The 24,514-nt window shown below is 41.2% G+C and overlaps 1 protein-coding gene across 1 annotated transcript; it reads left to right on the top strand.

The window, feature by feature from the left end:
• The first annotated feature begins 23,121 nt into the window (after positions 1 to 23,121).
• LOC145803779 (uncharacterized) lies at positions 23,122 to 23,613 on the top strand. Its single transcript, XM_082897120.1, has one exon. It carries the CDS (start codon positions 23,122 to 23,124, stop codon positions 23,611 to 23,613), a length of 492 nt encoding a protein of 163 aa, XP_082753246.1.
• Positions 23,614 to 24,514: the final 901 nt, after the last annotated feature.

The raw sequence follows: 24,514 nt of genomic DNA, 5'->3' as shown, positions 1-24,514 counted from the left end.
GACACACTCTAAAAGCACATAGCAAGTAAGCGAGAGCCAAAACACCCCTATGGAGGGGTAGGGTTTCCCTGTCCTATTTTGTCAGGAGCTAGGGTTTCACTACGCACGCAGCGGTTTCAAACAACCTATAATCGGGTAGTTTGGAATGGTCACTACGGATTCTGATATGCACTAGGTCGAATGGTCGAAAAAAAAGGTGCCCCGGTAAAAATCGGGGTATGTGTTCCCGTCATGGCTGAGCCCGCAACCGGTCAACCTTATGGCACGCTTCTCAAAGCAAGCCTCTGGCAAATCGTTCAGGAATAGCATACGACAAACACGGTATCCTAGGCATACTAATGCAAATGCAATGCAAAGAAACACATAAGTGTAGTCAAAATAAGATATCATGAGTTCGAGTCAAGTTCTCTAAATCCCCAGCAGAGTCGCCAGAAATTGTAGACGCACCCTCGGGCTTTGCTGCTACAGCTCGAACTCAAATGTCACGGTTCTGAATCTAATCCCGCAAAGTGCAATGCGAGACCGATAAATCACCAAAGAGTCCAAATCCGGCAAATCGTTTTGGAAAACTGATTTGTAAGAAAGAAGTGTCAAACATGGACTACTTTTTCAGATACAGAGTCGCCACCTAAATATTTATTTTGGGGGAATTTAGGAAACCCTGACTCGTTGCCTAAGGCCACATGTCCGTCATCACCAAAGTTGCCTCGGCTCTAGAACTTGGGTACGATTGGGGAAGGTCATGAAATGAGCACCCCCGCTCGCCCGATCAAAGATCGGCCACTACTAAACATGATATCTTGTTTTGAAAACATATGCGTTCTTATTCCGGTTATTAGCTAGAATTTACTATGTGATGCGCACAACACACAAGTATAGACTAGATCGCCTAAGTTGGAACAAAACATCTCGTGTTTGTATGAAAATGGTTTGAAGGTGCTACTCGCAAGTAGGCTAAGACATGGATTTGCCACCCTCAGGTGGGCTTAAAAAAAAAGATTTTGCCACTCTCAAGTGGGCTTAAAACACACATTTCAATGAATTGTTCCAATTCAAATAATCTAACCTTCACCCACAGGGATTCATGCAGTTATATCACATAAGCAAATAGCCTCATGGCAAGCATGCTATCATGGCAACACTCACACTCATGCAAGATGCTAAAGCATAAAAGCTTACCTAGTACTCAGAGCCAAAACAATAGCTAATTAGTAATCAATGCATGATCCTAGCTATGTTAAGATGTCTAATACAACACATGCAAAATGCAACTAGAATAGGCTCGGCTATCTAAGAATGGCATGTGAAATGCAGCAACTCGATACATGTATTCAAGTTGGAATTGAAATGTTATGCGGTTAGTATGATGCGCCGAGCCCGGTGCATGCAATACAAATGAATGATGCAAACATGCGAGCATAAGGATGCTAATTGAAACATGACCTAAAACTAACCATTGAAAGCAGGTAAGTAAAGGGGAGAAAGACGTGGGGTTGGAAGACATTCACACACTCACGCACTTTTATTACAAAATTGGCCCCCTCGACGGAGGGTCTGAATAAATAATACAAATCAACTAATTAATTAACTACCCTAGCTAATTAATTATTACAAAACTCTTAACTAATTGAACAAATTAATTAAGTTAAAAACAGTTAAAGCGGCCTCGAGAAGAGGGGCATATGCATGCTCGGTCGGCTTCGCTCGGAAATCCGTTGCCATGTCTCATGTTGCCTCTGTTTGCACTGTTCTGCACCTCTGAAAATTATGCCAACTTCTGTGATGCATCTGACCTACCTCATGGATATTCTAAGAGGTCATCGGCCAAGAGGGGTGGTCATCGGCCAAGAGGGGTGGCCATCGGCCAGTGGATAAAGGTCATCGACCACATTTGAGGCTATCGGCCAATTATTGATAGCCGATCGGCAGACAAAATAGTCGATCAGCCACTGCTTCCTGCAAACTTCCCTTTTGCTGCAACTGAGCACAAACAGAGGCATGGCAATGTATTTGCAACAAAATGTGTGTGCAACTACACCCCTTATCGTGTCTAAGGCTCAAAGGTGTGTAGTGCTTGGCTCTCGAGCCATCAATCACGCATCTCGATGCATGATGGCCAAAGAGGCCGAGTTGCACAAATCAATATCACATGAATGCACAAAAACACACAAATGCCTTAACCTCTATCATGGATGCTCAAGAGGGTCGGCAACCAAGGATTGAGGCACGTTTCATCACTTCAAGTATGAAACGTCCCTCGTTCCTCGTGTTTGGTTTGACACCCCAAACCAAACACAATACAATGCATGCAATACGGGAAAGCTATGCAATGCAACATAAGCTTGCCAAATGCAATATAACAAGCATGCAAACTAAGCTAATGTAACATAAGCATGACAACTAGCATGCAACAATGTTATGCGACCTAAACATGCAAACATGCAATGTACCAAGCATGTAACAACATGCAAACATCAAGTATGCAACAACATGCAATGCAATAAGCATGCAACAACATGCAAACCACATACTCAATGGACTTAAACCAAAAAGGGACATACCTCAACCATGCCCAAAATCAGTGGCCAAAATGATGAAATGATGGCTTGAAAAATCAGGAAATGCATGCTCAATGCATTGGCCCATGGCTTAACCATAATAGTACAACTCTCAAACATGATGAAGAGGTGACAAATGTGAGAATGTAGCAATGAAGCAAGCTCTGAAATTACGTTCCAAAGGATGCTAAATCATGCAAATAGCTCAAAGAAAGCATGCTAAGGGGCCCAAAGTGCAAGGCTAGCAAAGCCAAATACACCATAGCTATGCAAAACCAAACATGCATGACCAAAACCACTTAAATCAGACCTCAAGCATGTTAAATCAAAGCCAAAAATGTGCTGGAGTGGAGCCAAAACATGCTAGAATAATAGGCTACAACATCAAGCATATAAGGCTAGCAAAGAGGATTTACACTGCAAGTGTATAAAGCATGCAAGAGGTGAGCAAGACAGCCCAAAACAGAGTTATGGAAGGTTTGGAAAGTCACAAAAAAAAGCCTAAACAAAGCCTCCAAGAAGTAGAAACACATGCTCATTTGGTTGGCCATCAACACTAGCAAGCAAGACAAGAGGAGAGGGGACCACCCTCTCCTATTTGGGCCCTCAAAATAGGGTTTTTACCACTGAAAATCCTTTGGATTTAAGTGGTTGAAAGGCCACGAAAATTTGTTTTGAAAGGCCTTAGAAGATGGCTCAAAAGCTATGCAAGCTAAGGAACAAAAGGAAGAAAAAACCCCCTAACACAAAATAGGCCTAAACCGTCATTTTGAGGACTGAAAAATAGAGTTTTCTTCAGTTCAAAATCAAGCCAAAAATAGTTTAAAAGGGTGGCAAATCAAGCATACAAAGTTGGCCAAGATAGTGTACAAAATGAGCTTAAAAGAGAGAGAGGATTACCCTTGAAGCACAGCTGCAAAACAGATCCAAACTCTGAGCTAAAACCAGCTTTTGGAGCTCAAAATGATCCTCACAAAACCTCAGCCCAATGGTGGTTGAGTTTGATCAAGGATGCCTAGGCAAAGGTGAGGTATATCTTCAAGTATACCTCTTGCATCCACACAAGGTCAAGAGGGAGAGCAAGCTTGAGTGAAAAGCTGAACTTTTGCTCTGAAATTTCTAGAGAGAGAGAACTTTTCTAGAGAGAAAGGCTCCTAAAACTTGTTCAAGAAGTTCTAACCCTTGAAAATGAGAAATAAGGCTTCATTATATAGTAATCCAAGAGCTTTTGGTCGAAATATCTCAATTGGAAATATCTGATGCAGTGTATAACAGCTGGAGGAGAAATATCTATCAACTCTGGGCTTTCTGGACACTTTTGGCAGACCGACCATCTTTGGTGCCGGCCGGCCATTATTTTTGGCCGATAAGGTTCACTTTTGGCCAACTCATAGCTGCTGAGGTCAAATTGTGGCCGATGAACCTCCATAGAGACCGATGGAAAAAATCAACCCTAGTCCTTGACTTTAAGCAAGCCTAATTCCTTTATCTGGACTCCTTTTCAGGTCATTCTTGAGCCTAAACTGTAGCCCTGGAAGTCTTCTTTCCAAATTTGGAAGCTTCACCTCAAAATTCCATGTGTTCTAAGAGATATCCCTCTTTTAGTGAAGGCTGCTCAGTTTCGGTCCAACCGGAATGATGTCCAACTTCAATCAACCATATCTCCCCCATCCGGACTCAACTTTAGGAGATTCTTGAGTGAAAAATGAAGCCCCGGAAGTAAGCTTTCCAACGGTGGTGGCCTCATAGCTGAAATCCAAGTATTCAAAAGGATAGGCCTGATTTAGCGGGGGCTACTCGACTCTCTCTTAGCGATTCATGCCCATCTTCTTCCCCAACTTGGTTTCTTCCCTCTTCTCCTCTTTTCTTCAACTCCAAACCCCTGAACAAGGTGTTTTGAAAGATTTTTCAAAGATTTCATCTCTCTTTCATTCATTTCCACTTTGTCCTTGCTCGGTTTATCGAAAAACGCAACATTTAACGAAATGTGAGCCTCAGAGCATCGCAGAAACCTTTTTTAAAATATTTTGAAAGAGAGGGTTTTAAAGTCTAAAAACCATCCAAAACAACTTTGGTCCAAAATGGGGTGTGAGGTTAGGATCTGACTCTCCTCTTGCCGAAAAAATTGAACCTTTTTCCCTACACACCTTTCATCACCAAATAAACCATCAGTAGCGCCCAAGTCTTAAGGGTGGTCAAAAATGGGGTGTCTACAATAATTTACCCAATTTTTGTCACAATAAACATTTATTATTATTTCCAAGTAATTTTTAAAAAACATTTGATGTTTAGTACTTTTTTTAATTGTTCTTCAATTATTTGTGAAAAATTGAAACAATTCACTAAACATGACAAAATTTTATTTAACTGATAAAATAACTTTTAAGCTTCTTTTTCTTTTTCTTCCAGTAGATGCTTTTAATTTTGAAAAATTACACTTTACCCCCTTCAACTATAATCATTTTTTAGCTTTATCCCTTCAAACTAAAAATTGATATAATGTATCCCCTTTATCTAGGGGTGTAAATTGGGCCTGGCCCGGCCCATGTCGGGCCTCATGGACTCCAACCAAAATTCAGACTGGGCCGGGCTGGCCCACGGGCCAAAAAATTAGGCCCGTGCCCAAGCCCAGGCCCAAGGGTATTCGAGCCTTGGGCGGACCGGTAGGCCAGGCCTCGGGCTTGGGCGAGGCTTGGGCGGGCCTAACTATTTTTTTAAATTTTTTCTACCAAAATTTTATTACTTTCAACTAAAAAAGACACTAGGCCTCGGGCGGGCTGATGGGCCGGGCCGAGCTTCAAAATGATGGCCTAGGCCCTAGCCTAAGGGCTCGGGCCCGGGCCCAAACGAGCCTAAATGGGCTGGGCCCACATCGGGCCACGGGTGGGCTTTGGGCTGCCCACGGGCCACGAGTCATTTTTACACTCCTGCCTTTATCTTTTAAAAATTTTCAATCTAACCCTTATATCTCTATTTTGTTAACAAAACAAACGAAAAAATGTGCATGTATTGTGCACATATCTTATTTATGATGAAAATGATTTTTAAAGATCTGTTATAAATATGACATGTACACATTACATGTATTTTTTCTGTCTGTATCTTGATACATGTTCCAACAATCTTCCCCTCACGTGTGAACTACCATGCAAGTCTACCAGCATTAATGCTCTATGAGAGTCTACCCATAGATCAAAAGAGCCCACGAACGCACAAAAATATTGTTCCAATCTGTCGAAAAGAAACTCCAGAGTCTACACACTTAACACTGGGACCCAATATACATTATTTAACACTAATATCCACTTAAAAGGTTAGATCGAATGGAGATAGTCCATCCAATTATTATTAAGACCCACCCATTTTACCTTTTATTCGATATAGAACTTTGCCTTCACACATAGGGCTCTTTTGGAAAGTGCAAAAAAAGCTAATTTGTTCACTTTTTGGCTTATTTGGGTCATATATGTTGGAATTTTAATATTGAATATACACATCATATTCAATGTTATGTTGAATAATGATGTAACAATGTATACCAGACTCCTTTATATAGGATGGTAATCCTAAGTATAATAATGAATATAATATAATATATATGACAAACAGAATATATAATTACTATCTTTAACAATTATAATTATGTAATGATTAAATGTTATGTATTACTGATTTTCACTTGTATTTCTATGTTTTTTAGAGATGGACACATAAGAGACATGCATGTAAGAGACACACAAGAGTATACATGAGTATGCTATATATTAAGATTTTATTGATGACCATCTTTTGTATTTTTTGAAAACTATGGTTCGTGACTCATTCATATCTTTATGGTGGACGTGAACATTGGATGAGGAAGACTATGAGCGCTTGGGTTGTATTTTGGAGCCGTTGCATTCCAATTGTACCTTCACATGAGAAGGAACAACGGCTTTAAGGCAATGATTACACGCTTCTCAATCTCACAAGCTAACTCTTTCTTACTCTATATGAATGTCCTTAGTTTCATATTTTATTTACCATAAATCTCTTAATCATTTTATTCATTAAATTATATTAGTGCATAACATTTTTCTAACAATCTAAAGCCGTTGTGTTCTAAAAAGAAATTATGTTTAAGATTTTTTTAGTTTAAAAAAAATGAGTATGGTGAAAGAACCAGCTAAATTCCCATTGTGATTAGAGGGCTCAAGGATAATAAGTTTAAAATTGCTATTGTTATGAATATGTATGACTTGAGTTTAGAATAAGTTGATTCATTATGTATGCCTTTCTTGCTCTCCTCTCCTATATATGTTGAGATGTCAATGGGTTTAGTCTTGTCAAAAACAATATCTATTAAGAGTAATAGTTTTATAAAATATGTTGAGCTTATTTTAAAGATTAAAATAAAACTATTATTTTTCAAATTAAAATTCATACTCTTAATTTGTACCTTGAGGTTTTCAGTACATGGTATTCTTTAAATTAATGGCTTAAAGATTAGCATATTCTTAATTCATTTTAAAAATTAGCATGATATTTATCTCTTGTCATAACAGTTTACATTGCCTATAACATGTCATTTATTTGTAAATTGATTGGCTTTATAGGTTTATATTCATTTCCTACATGGAGAGTTGCAAAGAGTTTGTATCTATTACATTAATTGGTTATAATATATATCATTTGAATATTGATGGTTTTGGAGGTTTTAAAAGTTTGAAAATGTGAGTTAAATTCAATTATGTTATTTGAGCAAGTTATATAATTATAATTGCTGGCAAGGTCATTATCTTTTTCCCTTTAAATTATTTGTTTTTTTTTAATTTAAAAAAAAGGATTAGAATGTGGTGAATGAAATTATTTGTATGTTTACAAGTTTTTATTCTGAGATTGGTTTGTTCTAAGCACTAGTATAATGTTAATATTGCATCATTATTTAGTATAATTTTATTGATTGATTTCAAAAAGGAAAAAGAGTTGTTGTTATATAAATTAATAATTTTATTTTAAAACGAGGATTCCAACATGGGGGGGAAAATTATTTTGAACAGTTAGTTTGGAACTTGATCAAGGTTTGTACTTTTCACTCTGAAATCATTTTCATTAGTTGTGATAAACTGAATTGATAAGTTATAAATATTTAAGGGTTTTTTATATTCCATAAAACTACATGATAATATGATGTGTGATTGTGCATTCATGTGCTTTTAATTCCTTAAAATGATTAGCCGCTTAATATGCCTATTGCTCGAATTAGTTGTCTTAGCCCTTATTGGTGAAAAATATTTTGGGTTGAAATGTAGTGGTAAAAATTATTTTGTTCAATATTCATATGAAACAACTTCTTTTAATTATGTCTTATTGAATTACATGTAATTTTCATAATGTTAAGAAGTTAGTTCCATGGGAAATAGTTTTGAATTATTACACCATTAATTTTGGTTTTGTAAGTTTTAGTTAAAGGTTATTTAAAATAGGGCAAATTACCAACAAGTCCTCTTTGAAAAAGATGTGACCTAATTAGTCCCACAACCTTTTATTTATACCCAAAAGTCCTGTAAAGTTTTTCTTCTTCTCTGCCTTTGTTCTTCTCTAGCTCTTCCAGATTTTCGACGACCGACAATCACGTCTTACATCTTCTCTTTCTGTTTCTGATATATAGTCACCAGTGATCAACAACCATCATCAATTGGGGTTCACCAGCAACCACCGACCACCGATTCTTTACTTGACCCTTACCGATGGTGAAGAAGATATGTTTTCGACGAAGAAGATGAGTAGGTCTACTCAAATCTAATGTAGATCTACTCTGATCTACATCACATCTGAGTAGATCTACATTAGCTCTGACTAGATCTAAACAAAAAAATATTTATCGGAGTACAATCCTCTCTCTCCTTTGATTTCTCAGTTTTTCTATCTTTTCTCTACTATACACTTCTTTTTTCCTATTTTAATGGAGAAATTTTTTAAGGTCTGAACAAGTTGCTTTCAAGTTTTAGTTACAAGTAGTGAAAACTGTAAAATTTTGCAGTTTCATAACATTTTTTAGACCTGTGAAATTTTACAATTTCATAACATGTTTTTTAGTTTGATTAATAAGGAAAAATGCTTAATAGATTTTTTCTTTCAAATTGTAACATTTTACAGTTTCAAAACTTCTTTTTCAATTTGATTAATATTAGAGATTATTTATTTAAACCCTACAAACATGGAAAAATAACATATGTTTTTTTCCCATTATTGTTGTTTTTTGTTGTTACTTTTTTTTTTTTTTAGTTTATCAATATTTAGCACATTTTCTTATTTTTTTGTTCTAATTTCTTCTTTTATTCTTTTTTTTGGGCAATATTTTGGACATTTCGGTGAGTCGCTGACAATGTTCTTAATGTCCAGCGAATGTTCTAGACATTTCGACGACTTCCAGTGACGTTCAAAATACTCCGGCAACACTCCGGCGACTTCCTGGTGATATTGAACATTTCGACGAGTCTCCGGTGACTGTCTGACAGAAGTCTAACGGTAATGGGATGTAGCAGCGTCTATAAATTTATATATAAAAAAAATAAAAAATAAATAAAAAAAATTGGTAACAATTAAAAATATGTAGGACTAATTGGTACAACTATTTTGTTTCGGGACTAGATAGGTTTTGAACTTTCTATATGAGATTTGCTGGTAAGTTCTCCTTTAAAATAAAAGTGAGCCCACTTTTATATGATAATAAAAAGATTTTTATGATATGTTTGCAAGAATCTTATGTATTAGATTGAATGTTCTTGATCAATATTCCATGGCTAATTAATGAATTGTTATCAAATAATTAAATGAGAAATTATAAATGTGGGTGTTGATTTTCGACCACACAACCAAAGGGGGAACTCAGCTGGAGAGCACCGATAGAATAGATTAAGCCCGAACAACCTGACAGAAAGATAAGAATCCGGCAGTGGTTCGTCCACCCGGGGGCACTCCAACGATCAAGTCAGTAATCAAATATCTCTCAAAGATAACCAATGGTGCTTAACTCACTAGACAGAACATATAAATCATACCGTAGACCCACGAGGGTGCCATGTTTTTATAGCCAACACTGACCTGATCCCTGTAGAAGCCTCACTTCAGTGAACTCAAGCTCAATGCTTATCATGGATCCTTAGTTAGATAGGGATAAACTCCCTAAGAGTTTTATATTTATCCAGACTGAGATTCTCCTTGGTCCTAGGACTCTTGCCCCTTATCCGCTTACCTCGGATTCCGGCATCTCCGCAGGGAACCTCGGCCTAGCCGAGATCACCTCGGCATTAGGACTAGGCCACGTGGCACCTCGGCTGACACTTCGGTATCACCTCGGCCACGTGCTGTCATTCTCAAAATATGTCCGCACAACTGCCCCCTAGGTTTTATTACCTTGGCAATCTGAGGTGATGAAACCTACATCGCTAGTTCAATTACCACGTCGGCTAAAATTCGTTTCTCTCTTCCATGACCGATATCATTACTTGTCGGCTTCACATACCCAGGACCCAACTGTCCAACTTCACCAATGTCCAAGCACCAAAAACCACGCTCTTTAAGTTTTCCATCCAAGATCGTTTCTCTAGCTGAGGTTTTTGCTTCATTAACTCAAGAACTCCAAGAGTTTAATCTGCGCATGAGCTGTCACGCACGGTTTTCTCAACCGTTTCCTCCACGTGTCACGCCCCTTCCGGTTCGTACCATTCGCACGTCACTAAGTCATGTTGATTTGCCCACGCCGCCTGACAAGCACGTCATCCAAGGCGTTTTAATTACATTTTGCTGCCTTTTCGCATTTTAACAAAAACTCTTTTTGTCTCCCTATCTTTCACTTCGCATTCTCGCACTCTCTCTCAAAGTTTTCTCTGTCTTTGAATCTTCCCCCCAAACCTTTATTACCATGTTTGTGAGCTTTCTGCGACCATCCATCTACCGCTTTCGGTGAGCTTGTTACTATCAGACTCTGGACAATACCATCATTGGACTCCGGCAATCCTCATTCTGACATACATTCTGGCGGCTTCACTCGGTAAGTTGACAATTTTTTTCCACTTCAAGTTCAATCTTTCATCGTTCCTTTGATCTGTTTCAAATTTGTTACCTGTTTATATGCTATTCGCTGCCATTGCAAATCAATTTTTGTTCTTGAATCTTCACTGTACAATATATCTTTGTGTCTTTTCACATTGTTTCGTGATTCCCGCACATAGTGTTCATAAACTTGAAGCCTTAACAAATTTGCCACTGTTTTTGGCTTTTGCACATCCGCACACACCTACTCAATGTTTCTTGAAAAAATATTGCTTTCTTGATTCTGAAGCATGCTCTTTCTATTTTTCTCTGACTTGTTTCCAGATTCTTGCATTTGATTCTTGTTTCCATATAGACTTAGGTTTGGGACTTGATAGAAATCACATTCTTTTAGGAAAATTGAAACAAATTCCTCAAATCTTCATAAATCTTTACCCTAGTGCCTTCTAGGGTTTAGCCGAGGTTTTTAAACCCATACCAACCATTCTTTTCTGAAACTTTTCACCAATCTTACTAAACCAACATCATGGGGATGTTCCGGTGGAGGGAAGACACCTAAGAAAAATTAGAATACTTTAGGAGGGAGTTCTCTATTCCAGCCGATGTCTATCTGAGGTTGGCTGGGGAAGAAGATTATATTATGCCCGATGGAAACTTTATGCCCTTCCCTGTGGTTGCCTTTATTGAGTGCAGACTTCGGTTTCCCCTCACATTCTCTTCCGAGAAATCCTCCATTACTACAAACTCAACCCCGTGCAACTTGCCATAAACTTGTATAGGGTTATCAACGGCATAATCAAACTAGCACATCGGGAAAAGACTCGAATCACATTAGCCGACATCCAATTCTACTATACCATGTGTGGCCTTAAGTTTGAAAAAATGCTACATATAATATCTTAAGCCCAAATCTACCGCTTTCAAACTAACAACTGATCTCTCAGGCTCCAACAAGAGTGCTGGAGATGATTACTTCATCGTCTCGAGCAATTGGGAGTTTGCACTTGATGATGATCTTCATCTCTATCCTCTGAGTCGAACAGTTTTTAAAGAGGATGATGGTAAGACTTAGTCATCCTACTGTAATTCTATTTTCGTTAGAGCTTGCCAACTCATTTATCTCTACTAACATTTGATCCTTGCTTTTTGCAGCTCTTTCTCAGCTAGCCAAGGGATTCCGGCAAATATACGTCCCCGGCCAAGATCTAAGGAAACTCTTGGATCTCCCTTTGCAGAAACGCAAGGCTCCTCTACTGTTGAACTACATTTTAACATACAAGTCGGCCCTTCCCGACGTTTCGCGCCGAAGTAAGACTCCTCCTTCTGCCACAACTCTACCAGCCACTTCATTTCCTAGGCCAGACCAGGTCTCCTCCTTAGATCTAGTTAAGCTACCATCAACCTCTGCCCCGCAACTTATCCCCATATCCCAATGCCGTCATCGACGTCATGCCCCAGCAAACGTTCCAGCTGGTAGGACTCATAGCCGTAAACGTCAAGACTATGAGACATCAACTTACAATCCAACAAACCCACCCACTGCACTTCCAGCAATTCACTTTGGGACCAAAGTCACCCTCGCTACAACCGTCGACGACATGGGCCATAATAAAACCATTGTCAAAGACCTTCTGGCTGACTTGCCAGGAGTGGTTACAGTCACTCCTCTCCATCAAAGTCCCAACCCAAGCCCAAGGCAAAAAGGGTAAAGTGTGCCAAAGTGAAAACTACTGCGACTCAAGTAGATATTGAAGATACCGTGCTGATCTCGCGGTTGGCAGAGGTTGAGAAAACTGGCCCCAACACCGAGAAGCATCCTGCTGAGGTTGAACCATCCGATGTAGTTCGTTCGAAGAAGTCGAGGTCCAAAACTGCTGATAGCCCAACTTCTTTCAAAGCCGATGAACCTTGGGCCCCTGCAATCATGATTGGTGATAAGCCAATGAAGGCTGGAGACAGTGCCATCAATAGCATCGAGGTCGGCACCGCTCTCTCTACAGCCGTGCTCCTCCTGACTGATCTCAACCATATGACCGAGATTAATGAATCTAAAAATTTTGCTCTGATGATGCATCATTCCGTCTTGGTAAGTTCTCAACACTTGGAACTTTTGACTTTTCTTTTGAGTTCTTCATACTAATTTGTCTATTTTTTTCTTTCTAGGCCATCCAGCATACCCAATCTTTTGTCACGAAAGCCGAGGCATTCAAAGAAGAGTTGATCCGTAAGACCAAAGAAGCTGTTGGGTTCCTTGCCTCCCTTAACAACGCTGGGGAAAAAATGAAGATGATACTGGATTAGGCCAAGGCTGCCAAACAAGCTCAGGATCAAGCTGAGGAAAAAGCAGAGGCTGCTAAAGCGATAGCCGATGTACTCAGGGCCGAGGCCCAAGAATTTGAGGTCAAGATTGCCAAAGCCGAGGCGGAGTTGCAAGAGGCCTTGGTAACCAAGGCTGTTGAAACCAAGGCTAGCAACCAAGTAAACCAAGCCTGCAATCGAGGTTTTTATCTCAGCTAGACGGCTGCTCTAAACAAGCTTTCCATCCCAATGGATTCCGATCTCCGCGATACCAACAAACTCCAAGTGCCCTTTCCACAGCCTCCAAAAGGATCGATCAGCAAGGCCGAGGAAGAGGAATTTGAATCCGACGGCACCAAAGAAAATGAGGATACGGTTAAGGGGGGCAAGTTCCCAACTTTGAATGATCAAGTCCAAGACTTGACTCATGATGAGGAGGAAGACTTGGTTTCCAAGGCAGCCTCTCCAAAACAAACCACTTCTGAGGCCGAGGTCCAGGCAGCCGAAAAGAGCTTGGACCAGACCTTGTTGGAAATTGATACCGAGATAGTGGCGAAGAAGGAAGTCACTTTGCTAACCGAGGCCAACACAATGCCAATAGTCGAAGTTCAGCAATCTGAGACCAGTGCCCATAATTCCAACACTTGGAATTTCGACTTTATACTTTTGAACAATTTTGTAATTTTCGAACAAGTAACCTCTTTTGCCAGGCCGAAGTGCCTTTGTTTCTGAATAAGTTTTTCTTGAATGTAAGTTTTTCTTTTCAAGTGTTTGGATGCTTGCCTTCCTTTCTTCTATGCATGTTTATTGATTTCCTTCATGCCTTTCATGCTTCCATACTTAGAATATTTTTGTATTTCTTCAAAGTATACCTTAATTGTATAATCACTCTAGGATATAGTACCTCGGATATAAACCTCAAATGTTTTCCTCAGCCAACCATTGGCATGCCTCGGCTAACACTTTAAAAATATCAAAATATTTTTGCAAGTGTTACTTAGTATTGTTTTTTTTACCTTCATATGCTATCTTTTATTAAGACTTCACCATTTCCAAGCTTGGACAACTTGGTTGGTTACCTTGGATAATATGTATCTCAGATACTTTATTCATAATTACCTCGGCTAACTCCAACTTGTAAATTTTTCTAAAAATTCTTTGAAAATTTCAACAAGTTCCAAGCTCTTAAGTTTATTTATCATTCCTAACTCCCTGCCCTCCTAATGTGAACCTAAGTTCCACTTAAGTTCACATTAAGCATGTGTCTATGGTCTTTCGCCGACGTCAGATTCAAACAAAAACTTCCCGAAGTGTTTCAACCTTAGTTTCTCTATTAATGAACTTAGTTCTATTCTGAGTTTGACTCTGCCGATATGGTAAGTCCAGGTTAATTTCAACTTAGTTAAACTCTATTATATGCAAGTATAATTCAACTCTGCCATATAATGAGTCTAAGTTATTTGTCATGTTTCATTCAAAAACATCGCCAACTTAGTTCAACTTTATTATATGCAAGTATAATTCAACTCTGTCATATAATGAGTCTATGTTATTCGTCATGTTTCATTCAGAAATATCGCCAATTTAGTTAAACTCTATTATATGCAAGCATAATTTAATTTTGCCATAAACTAAGTCTAAGTTATTCGTCATGTTTCATTTAGAAACATCGCCGTGGGACTGGCAGTCCCATCACACAAATTTCAAATTCATCAAACTAAAATTTTATTATTACTTCGGCTAATGAAATTATGACATAAACTTTGAAAAAGCAAAAATCTAATGATAGAAAAACTTCAAGTTGCAAATGTTTCAAGGTCTTGGCAACTCTTTGCTACCACTGTCCTCAAGCTGATGTGCCCCATTGTCGGTGACTAAGATGATTCTATAAGGCCCCTCTCAATTTGGGCCTAGCTTGCCCTCCCTAAGATCCTTCTTGTTGCTGACCACTTTCCTTAGCACAAGGTCCCCTACTTTGAACTCTCTTGGGTTGACCTTCTTATTGTAAGCCTTAGCAAGTTGTTACTAGTATGCCCCAAGCCGAATTGCTGCTCTTTCTCTTTTCTCCTCCATTAGGTCTAGATCTCGGGCTAGAAATGCCTCATTAGTACCATTTTCGACTCCCTAGGTTCTGATCCTTGGAATGTCGACTTCTAGTGGGATAACTGCTTCAGTGCCATAAGCCATTGCAAATGGAGACTCCCCAATTGATCTTCTCAGCGTAGTCCGATATGCCCATAGTACATTGGGCAACTCCTCCACCCATTTTCCTTTGCTGCTTCCAGCCTCTTTTTGATCCCATCCAAGATAGTCTTATTGGATGCTTCTGCCTAACCATTACTCTAAGGGAAACTTGGAGTAGAGTAATAGTTCTTGATTTTGTACTTTGCACAGAAGCTTTTGATTAGCTTACTGTCAAACTGTGTACCATTGTCTGCTATTATTACCCTTGGAATCCCAAACCTGGTGATGATGTTCTTCCATATGAAGTTCTTCACATCAATATCTTGAATCTTCGTAAGGGGTTCAGTTTCTACCCACTTTGTGAAGTAATCAGTTGCTACCAACAAAAACTTTCTTTGCCAAGTTGCTTGGGACAGTTGTCCAACTAGGTCCATGCCCCACTAGGCAAATGGCCAAGGGCTAGTTACTGGGTTTAAACCTGCAGCTAGTTGATGTATCAAAGGTGCAAACCTCTGACACTTATAGCACTTTCTGACGTAGGCTTCAGCATCCTTCTGCATGTGGGGCCACCAGTATCCCTGAGTAATGGCCCTATGAGCAAGTGATCTACCCCCAACATGGCTTCCACATATCCCTTCATGTATTTCATACAAGAAGTCATCAACCTGGGAGGGATGCACACACCCCAAAAGGGGACCAATAAAAGACCTTCTGTAAAGGTGGTCTTTTGTTATTAGGCTAAACCTTGCTGACTTCAGTCTGGTCTTATGCACCTCTTTGCGATCATCTGGTAACTTGTTGTCCCTAAGAAACATCACCATTGCATCCATCCAACTTGGACCCATCTCCACACACATTGCTTTATACTCTATGATTAGTGGTTCCACGCTTGGGCCTGACAAATAATCAACCATTATTGTCCTTGCCTCCCCTGATTTCATTGCACTAGCCAGGTTAGCCAAGGCATCGGAATGGTTGTTGTCATCTTGGCTAACCTGCTGTAGTCGACAATCTTGAAATAAGGCTAGCAGTCTAATAACTTCTTTGACATAGGCTATCATTCTTTCATCTCGGGCTGCATATTCTCCTGTTGCCTGGTTCACAATAAGTTGGGAGTCACAGAAGACTACTACCTCGTCGGCTTCCATTCTTGCTGCTAACTTCAGCCCTGCGATTAGTGCCTCATATTCTGCTTCGTTGTTTGAGGCTTTGAACCCCAAATGGATAGACTGTTCCAACAATCGCCCATCTGGTGATACCAACACCATTCCTACCCCCGCTCCTTTACGGTTTGAACTCCCATTAACAAACAAGCAGAAGGAGTCACTGATGTAAATATCGCAGGGCTTGGGTTTTTCTTCTTTCCTCTATTCTGCTGTGAGGTTTTTTATTTCCAGCTGGGTCTCTTTTTCTTTCCCTGGACACCCTAAGCCGCGGCTCACCGGAGCTCGACGTGGGATGGCACCAGGTGTGAACTCGGCCACAAAGTCGACCAGAATCTAGCCTTTGATTACCGTTCTGGGCCTAAACTCTAAGCCATATTGGCCCAATACCACTGCCCATCTAGCTACCCTGTCTGTCAGATCTCCTTGCTACAACAGGGACTTTAAGGGATGCACAGTCAACACCACAATCTTGTGGGCCTGAAAATAATGATTCAACTTTTTGGAAGCCATCACTAATGCCAGTGTCAATTTCTCCAGGAGTAAGTACCTGGTCTCTGCGCCTGCTAGGGTTTTACTCACATAGTATACTGCCCTTTGATCTCCTTTCTCTTCTCTAATTATCACTGCACTCGTTGCGTGCTCTAAAACGGCCAAGTATAAAAATAGTTCCTCTCCAGGTACTGGATTTGAAATAACTGGAGCTGTTGTCAGGTACTTTTTCAAGCTGGCCAAGGCGATTTCGCATTCCTCTGTCCACAAGAAATCTGTGGCCTTTTTCAGCAAACTGAAAAATGGTTTACACTTATCTGAACTTCTATTTATAAATCTATTCAGAGCTGCGGCCCTTCCAGTCAACATCTGTACCTATTTTGCTGATGTCGGGCTTTTCAAGTCAAGGATAGCCTTGATTTGATTTGGGCTTGCCTCGATGCCCTTTTTAGTGACCAAGTATCCCAGGAACTTACCTGACCCAACACCAAATGCGGCTTTCGAAGCATTGAGTCGTAGCTGATATGTTCTAAGGATATCAAAAACTGCTTTTAAGTCGACCAGGTGATTCTCAGGTTCTTTGGTCTTTACTACCATGTCATCAATGTACACTTCCACTATTTTGCCAATCAGATGTCTGAACATCTTGGTCACCAACCTCTAGTAGGTTTCTCCTACATTTTTCAACTCGAAAGGCATTACTCTGTAGCAATACAGCCCTTTTGAGGTGATAAATGCAGTCTTCTCCTCGTTGGGGAGATACATTGCTATCTGATGGTATCCCCTATAAGCGTCCAGGAAGTTCATCCTTTCATGCCCTGAAGTGGCATCTACTAATTAGTCGATCTTGGGGAGTGGGAAACTGTCTTTGGGACAAGCCATGTTTAGGCTGGTGAAGGCCACGCAGACCCTCCACTTCTCATTCTTCTTTTTCATGACAACTATGTTTGACAACCAAGTTGGGTAGTTTACCTCCCGAATGGCTCTGGCCTCTAACAATTTGTCCACTTCCTCCTCTACTGCCTCCATATGAACCAACGTCGGCCTCCTTGCTTGCTGAATGACAGGTTTAGCTAGCCTGTCTATATGTAGTCTATGGCAAGTGACCTCGGGGTCAATGCCAAGCATCTTGTATGGCGTCCAGGAAAACACTTCTATGTTTACTCGCAAGAATGACTCTAACTCCCTTTCTTCCTCCTCGGCCAGTCCTGAGCTAAGAAGGAAGAAGCGCTCTTCATCACCTTGTTAGACCAGAATTTTCTTTAAGGCTTTCTTGCTTTTGTCGGCCAGCTCTTTACCGACATCATCCATGACATCCATGTCCTCGTCCTCAATTTCTACTGTTTCTGCCTCTCGCACATTGTAGGTTGATTTCATTGCTGCTATGGAGCAATTCTTTGCCTGCATCTGATCCCCTCAGACCTCCTTAATTTCATGCTTTGTTGGGAACCGCAACAACTGGTGCAGTGTTGAGGGAACAACCCTCATTGCATGCAACCATGGCCTCCCTAGGATAACATTGTAAGGTGAGGGGGTGTCAATTACTACGAACTCTGTACCTACCTTCTTGGTGCCTGCCTTCACCTCCAAATTCATTGCTTCTAGGGGCCATGTTGGCATTCCATTGAAGCCGACCATTGGGCTGTCGGCCTGTTCCAAATCATCTTGGTGAAGGCTGAGCTCCTTGTAACATCTGACATACATGATGTCACAAGAGCTACCTTGGTCAATCAGAATGTGCCTCACCTGGCATTCTCCAATCTTGAGGGTCACTGCCAGAGCATCATTGTGTGGATACTACACCATGTCCAGGTCTGCTTTAGTAAAAGACACCATTGGTCCCTGGCACTCGTTTATCCTAGGCTTTTTTTGATGGACCTGATACACATGTTGTAAGTGCCTCACCCTTTGAGTCTCCCCATGTACCTCATTCTCATTGACCCTCGAGTGAATCACATTGATCACTCGAGGTCCGTCTACTTGCGGTTGTGGTGCTGGTGGAGTTGTTGTTGCTGGTGCCTGGGGCAGCTTTGCTTGCTCTTCCCTCGTTCTGGCCTCATCTACTAGATCCCCTAAGTGACCTTGTCTGACCAGATCTTCCAAATGCATCTTTAGGGATCTACAACCCTGTGTCAGGTGTCCATCTTCATTGTAATAGGCACAGTGCTTCCCTAGACTTCTCCCCATAAATTCGCCAGGGATCCTCTCTAGCGCTCTATAATATGGCTAGTTCCTAATTCTTTCCAGAACTTTATAAACCGGGATTCAGAACACTGTAGTGACTGCCTGTGCAGCCCTTAGTCCTGTTTCTTGTCTATTAAATCCAGTATTACCTCGGCCTCGCTTTGGCGAGCCGTTTCTCTTTTCCTGCTTTGGTGCCTTTGCTCCTGGTGTATCCTCTTCTGCTCTGGCATGTTTCTCAGTCTTTACCATGAACTCCTCTATATTCTTTGGCAGAGTCTTTGCCAGCGACTTTTAAAGCATGCAGTCATTCTCCAGACTGTTCTTAAAAGACACGACCTCCAACTCCTGGTTGCATCTTGGTATTCGATTGAACACCTCATAATACCTTTTGGCATAAGCTTTAAGGCTCTCACTTTCGCTGATTTTCAAAGCCATCAGGGAGTCTACCCTTAATGGTTGTAACTTGTTTGTGACAAACCTGGCCACGAACATCTCGGCCAGGCCTTCCCAACTCTTCACAGTTCCTTTCAGCAACTTGTGAAACTAGTCCAATGCGATTTCCCCAAATGATAAGGGGAACACCTTGTAGAGCAACAGTTCGTTTCTGGTGTACAGTGCCATTGAGTTCAAATATAAGCTGACGTGAAAGTTCGGATCGAACTTACCATCATATATCTGGAACCTCGGCATATGGAACCTTTTTGGGGCCTCGAACTTATCCAACTCCACAGAGAATGGTTTTCTCGGCTTAACTGGAAATGTGACCTCGGCATTCTACCGCTTCCTTTGGACGTAGTCCCTCTAGTCCTCCTTAGTCTAACTAAGAGCTTGGTTGTCAATGGATTTCAGCCTCTTTGGTGCACTGCTCCCAGCGTCTTTATGAGTCCTCTTGGACTTCTCTTCATTCACTGTGTCGAAACAAAGTTCCTTACCGTAAACATGCCGATGTTCCTTGACATAGGTTTCTTTGGTATGAGGTGTCTTCTGAGACTCTCCTCTTGCTGACACTCCTTGCCCAACTTCCCTCGAAGGCCAATGTGAATGCTCCTTTGCCCTGTCCTGCTGAGAGGCTGCTGGGACTACTTTTTGTCCCCTTTTTGGGCATCATTCTTGGCTGCTGGAATCGACATGTCCTTCAATAGAAACGATGGTTGCATGACGTTGTTCTACATCGTAAAGTTGACAACTGATTGTAAGTCTACCAACTTGTTTTTCATTCCTTTCATCTCACCGTCCCTCCTTAGACATTTATCTTTCCATACCTGGAGGTCACTTTCGTCATAGTACTTGTCTCGGCCTGCTTTCTTCGGTGGGTCTCCCTCTTGGCCGACATCCCTCTCCCTGGGATTCTGATCCCGTGGTCCTTCATTAGGGTTCTCCTCCTCCATGTTAGGAACGGCATGTTTACCACTCCCACTAGGGATGTCATTCCCAATCTTTTCTTTTTGTCCGTTGTTGGCCATCTATTCTCTTTATATTCCCACAGATAGTGCCAAATTGTGGGTGTTGATTTCCGACCACACAACCAAAGGAGGAAACTCAGCTGGAGAGCACCGACAAAATAGATTAAGCCCAACAACTTGACAGAAAGATAAGAATCTGACAGTGGTTCGTCCACCAAGGGCACTCCGACGATCAAGTCAGTAATTAAATATCTCTCAAAGATAACCAATAGTGCTTAACTCACTAGATAGAACATAAAAATCATACCTTAGACCCATGAAGGTGCCATGTTTTTATAGCCAACACTGACTTGATCCTTGTAAAAGTCTCACTTTAGTGGACTCAGGCTTAACGCTTATCATGGATCCTCAGTTAGATAGAGATAAACTTCCTAAGAGTGTTATCTTTATCTAGACTAAGATCCTCCTTGGTCCTAGGACTGTTGCCCCTTATCCGCTTACCTCGGATTTCGACATCACTGCAGGGAACCTCGGCCTAGCTAAGATCACCTCGGCATCAGGACTAGGCCACGTGGCACCTCGGCTGACACTTCGGTATCACCTCAGCCACGTGTTGTCATTCTCAAAATATGTCCCCACAATAAATGTTCCGTAACTTATGGTCACTGAGTGTAGGCTAGCATCTTAATAATTATACACAAATTATTAGTTATAGAAAATGTTCAATATATATTTCATGCTTACCATCTAGCCGTGTAGTAAAAATTGTTAAAGTTGAGGTTTTATTAAAATTCTTATAAGCCTTTGTGAAGATTGCTAATGTGAAGTTAAATCTTTATTTGTATAGTTGACTAGTGCTTACTTTGTGAAAATTTAACCTTTTCAAATGTTTAAAAATAATTCAAACTAAATGTATAAAATTGGTTCAAAAAATGTGAAAATATGGGGGTTCTATGCAATTATTTTCACACTTTAGTTGTTCTTATTTTGTGATACCATCTACAAATGTTAAAAGACAAATATGTTTGAAAATCTGGATTAATTTGAGGTTTTGAAAGTTTTTCTATTGATGGAATGGTGTAGAGAATTTAAAGGTAAGAAATATTTTGAAATTATTTTGCTTATATAATTGAAGTTTTTTTCTCAAAATTTCTATTCAAACTCAAAAGGAAAAGAAAAATAAGATGACTATTGTGGGGACATATTTTGTGAATAACAACACGTGGCCAAGGTGATGCCAAAATGTCAGCTGAGGTGCCACGTGGCCTGGTCCTGATGCCGAGGTGATCTCTGCTAGGCCGAGGTTATCTATAGAGATACCGGGAACTGAGATGAGCGGATAAGGGACAAGAGTCCTAGAACATGAGAGGATCTCAGTCTGGATAAAGATAAAGCTCAAGAGGAGTTTATCTCTATCTAGACAAAGATCTAGGATAGGCATTGAGCTTGAGTCCATGGAAGCTAGGCTTCTAGAGGGATGAGGTCAGTTCTGGCTATAAAAGTAATACGTCCCCGATGGGTCTAAGGTATGCTTTTTATGCTCTGTCTGAGTGAGTTAAGCACTATTGGTTATCTTTGAGAGATATTTTGATTACTGACTTGATCGTTGGAGTGCCTCCAAGTGGATGAACCACTGCCGTATTCTTATCTTTCTGTGACAGGTTGTTCGAGTTAATCTATTCTATCGATGCTCTCCAGCTGAGTTCTCCATTTGGTTGTGTGGTCAGAAATCTTCACCTACAAATTGGCGCCATTTGTGGGAACATAAGGCGAATAGATGGCTAACGACAGACATAAAGAAAAGATTGAGGACGACATCCCTAGTGGGAGTGGTAAGCATGCCGATCCTTACATGGAGAAGGAAAACCCTAATGAAGGACGGGATCAGAATCTTAGGGAGAAAAACGACAGCCAAGAGGGAAACCCACCAAAGAAAGTAGGTCGAGACGAGTACTATAACGAAAGTGACCTCCAGGTATGGAAAGATAGATGCCTAAGGAGGGATGGCAAGATGCAAGGAATGCCAAATAAGTTGGTAGGCCTACAATCAGTTGTCAACTTCATGATGCAGAACAATGTCATGCAACCACTGTTTCCATTAAAGGACACGTTGATTCCAGTGGCCAAGAACGATGCCCAGAAAGGGGGGCAGAAAACTATCCCAGCAGTCCCTCAGCATGACAAGGTGAAAGAACACTCGCATCAGCCTTCACGGGACGCCAGGCGAGCAGAGTCAAGAAGAGGAGAGTCTCAGAAGACACCTCAGACCAAAGGGACTTATGTCAAAGAACATCGGCATGTTCAAGAGTAGGAACTTTGTTTTGACATGGTGAATAAAGAGAAGTCCACGAGGACTCATAACGATGCCGGGAGCAGTACACCAAAGAGGCTAAAATCTGTTGACAATCGAGTTCCTGGTCGGACCAAGAAGGATTTGAGGGACTACCTCCAGAGGAAGCGACAAAATACGGAGGTCACATCTCCGATCAAGCCGAGAATACCATTCTCAGTGGAGTTCGATAAGTTCGAGGCCCAAAAAGGTTTCATATGCTGAGGTTCCAGATATATGATGGAAAGTCTGATCCAAACTTTCACATCGGCTTATATTTGAATTCAATGGCACTGTATACCGGGAACGAACCGTTGCTCTACAAGATGTTCCCCTCATCCTTTGGGGAAATTACGTCAGATTGGATTCACAAGTTGCCGAAAGGAACTGTGAAGAGTTGGGAAGGCTTGGCCGAGATGTTTGTGGCCAGTTTTGTTACAAACAAATTACAGCCACTGAGGGTAGACTCCCTAATGGCTCTGAAAATTGGCGAGGGTGAAAGCCTCAGGGCTTATGCCAAAAGGTATCATGAGGTGTTCAACCAAATACCAGAATGCAACCAGGAGTTGGCGGTCGTATCTTTTAAGAACGGCCTAGAGAATGACTGCATGCTTCGGAAGTCGCTAGCAAAGACTCTGCCAAAAAGCATGAACGAACTCATGGCAAGGATCGAGAAATATGCCAGAGCAGAAGAGGGCACGTGGGGAACAAAAGTGCCAAAGCAAGAAAAGAGAAACGGCCCGCCAGAGCGAGGCCAAGGTAATACTGGATATAACAGGCAAGAGACAGGACTGAGGGCTGCACAAGCAGTCACCATTGTGTTCCGGATCCTAGTTTATAAAGTTCTAGAAAGGATCAGAAACCAGCCGTATTACAGAGCACCGGAGAGGATCCCTAGCGAATTTATAGAGAGAAGTCTAGGGAAGCACTGTGCCTACCACAATGAAGATGGACACCTGACGTAGGGTTGTAGAGCCCTAAAGGCATATTTGGAAGATCTGGTCAGACAAGGTTATTTAAGGGACCTAGTAGATGAGGCCCGAACGAGGGAAGAACAGGCAAGGCTGGCCCAGGCACTGGCAACACCACCTTCACCAGCACCACAACCATAAGTAGACGGACCTCAAGTCATCAATGTGATTCACTCAAGGGTCAATGAGAACGAGGTATGTGGGGAGACTCAAAGGGTAAAGCACTTATAGCATATGTATCAAGTCCAGCGAAAGAGGCCTAGGACAGACGAGTACAAGGGACCAATGGTATCCTTTACGGAAGCTGACCTGGACATGGTACAACATCCACACAACGATGCTCTAGTGGTAACCCTCAAGATTAGAGAATGCCAGGTAAGGCATATTCTGATTGACCAAGGCAGCTCTTGTGACATCATGTATGTCAGATGTTACAAGGAGCTCGGCCTTCACCGAGATGATTTGGAGCAGTCCAATAGCCCAATGGTTGGGTTCAATAGAACGCCGATATGGCCCTTGGGAGCAATAAATTTGGAGGTACAGACATGCACCAAGAAAGTAAGCATAGAGTTCACAGTAATTAACACCCTCTCCCCTTACAATGTTATCTTGGGAAGGTCGTGGTTGCACGCAGTAAGGGCTGTTCTCTCATCACTGCACCGGCTGTTGCAATTCCCAATGGAGTATGGAATTGAGGAAGTCAGAGGGGATCAGGCGCTGGAAAAGAATTGCTCCATGGCAATAATAAAATCCACTTGCAACATGCGAGAAACAGAAATAGTAAAGATTGAGGACGAGGACATGGAGGTCCTGGATGACGTTGGCAAAGAGCCGGCCAACAAAAGTGTTAAAGCCTTAAAGAAGATCTTGGTCCAACAAGGGGATGAAGAGCGTT

Source organism: Camellia sinensis, chromosome 12 (genome assembly GCF_055761805.1).
Source record: "Camellia sinensis isolate YWXY chromosome 12, ASM5576180v1, whole genome shotgun sequence".
In the NCBI taxonomy this organism is placed as follows: Eukaryota; Viridiplantae; Streptophyta; class Magnoliopsida; order Ericales; family Theaceae; genus Camellia; species Camellia sinensis.
Note: the sequence above shows the minus strand (reverse complement) of the source record. Positions and strands in the feature narration are given on the sequence as shown.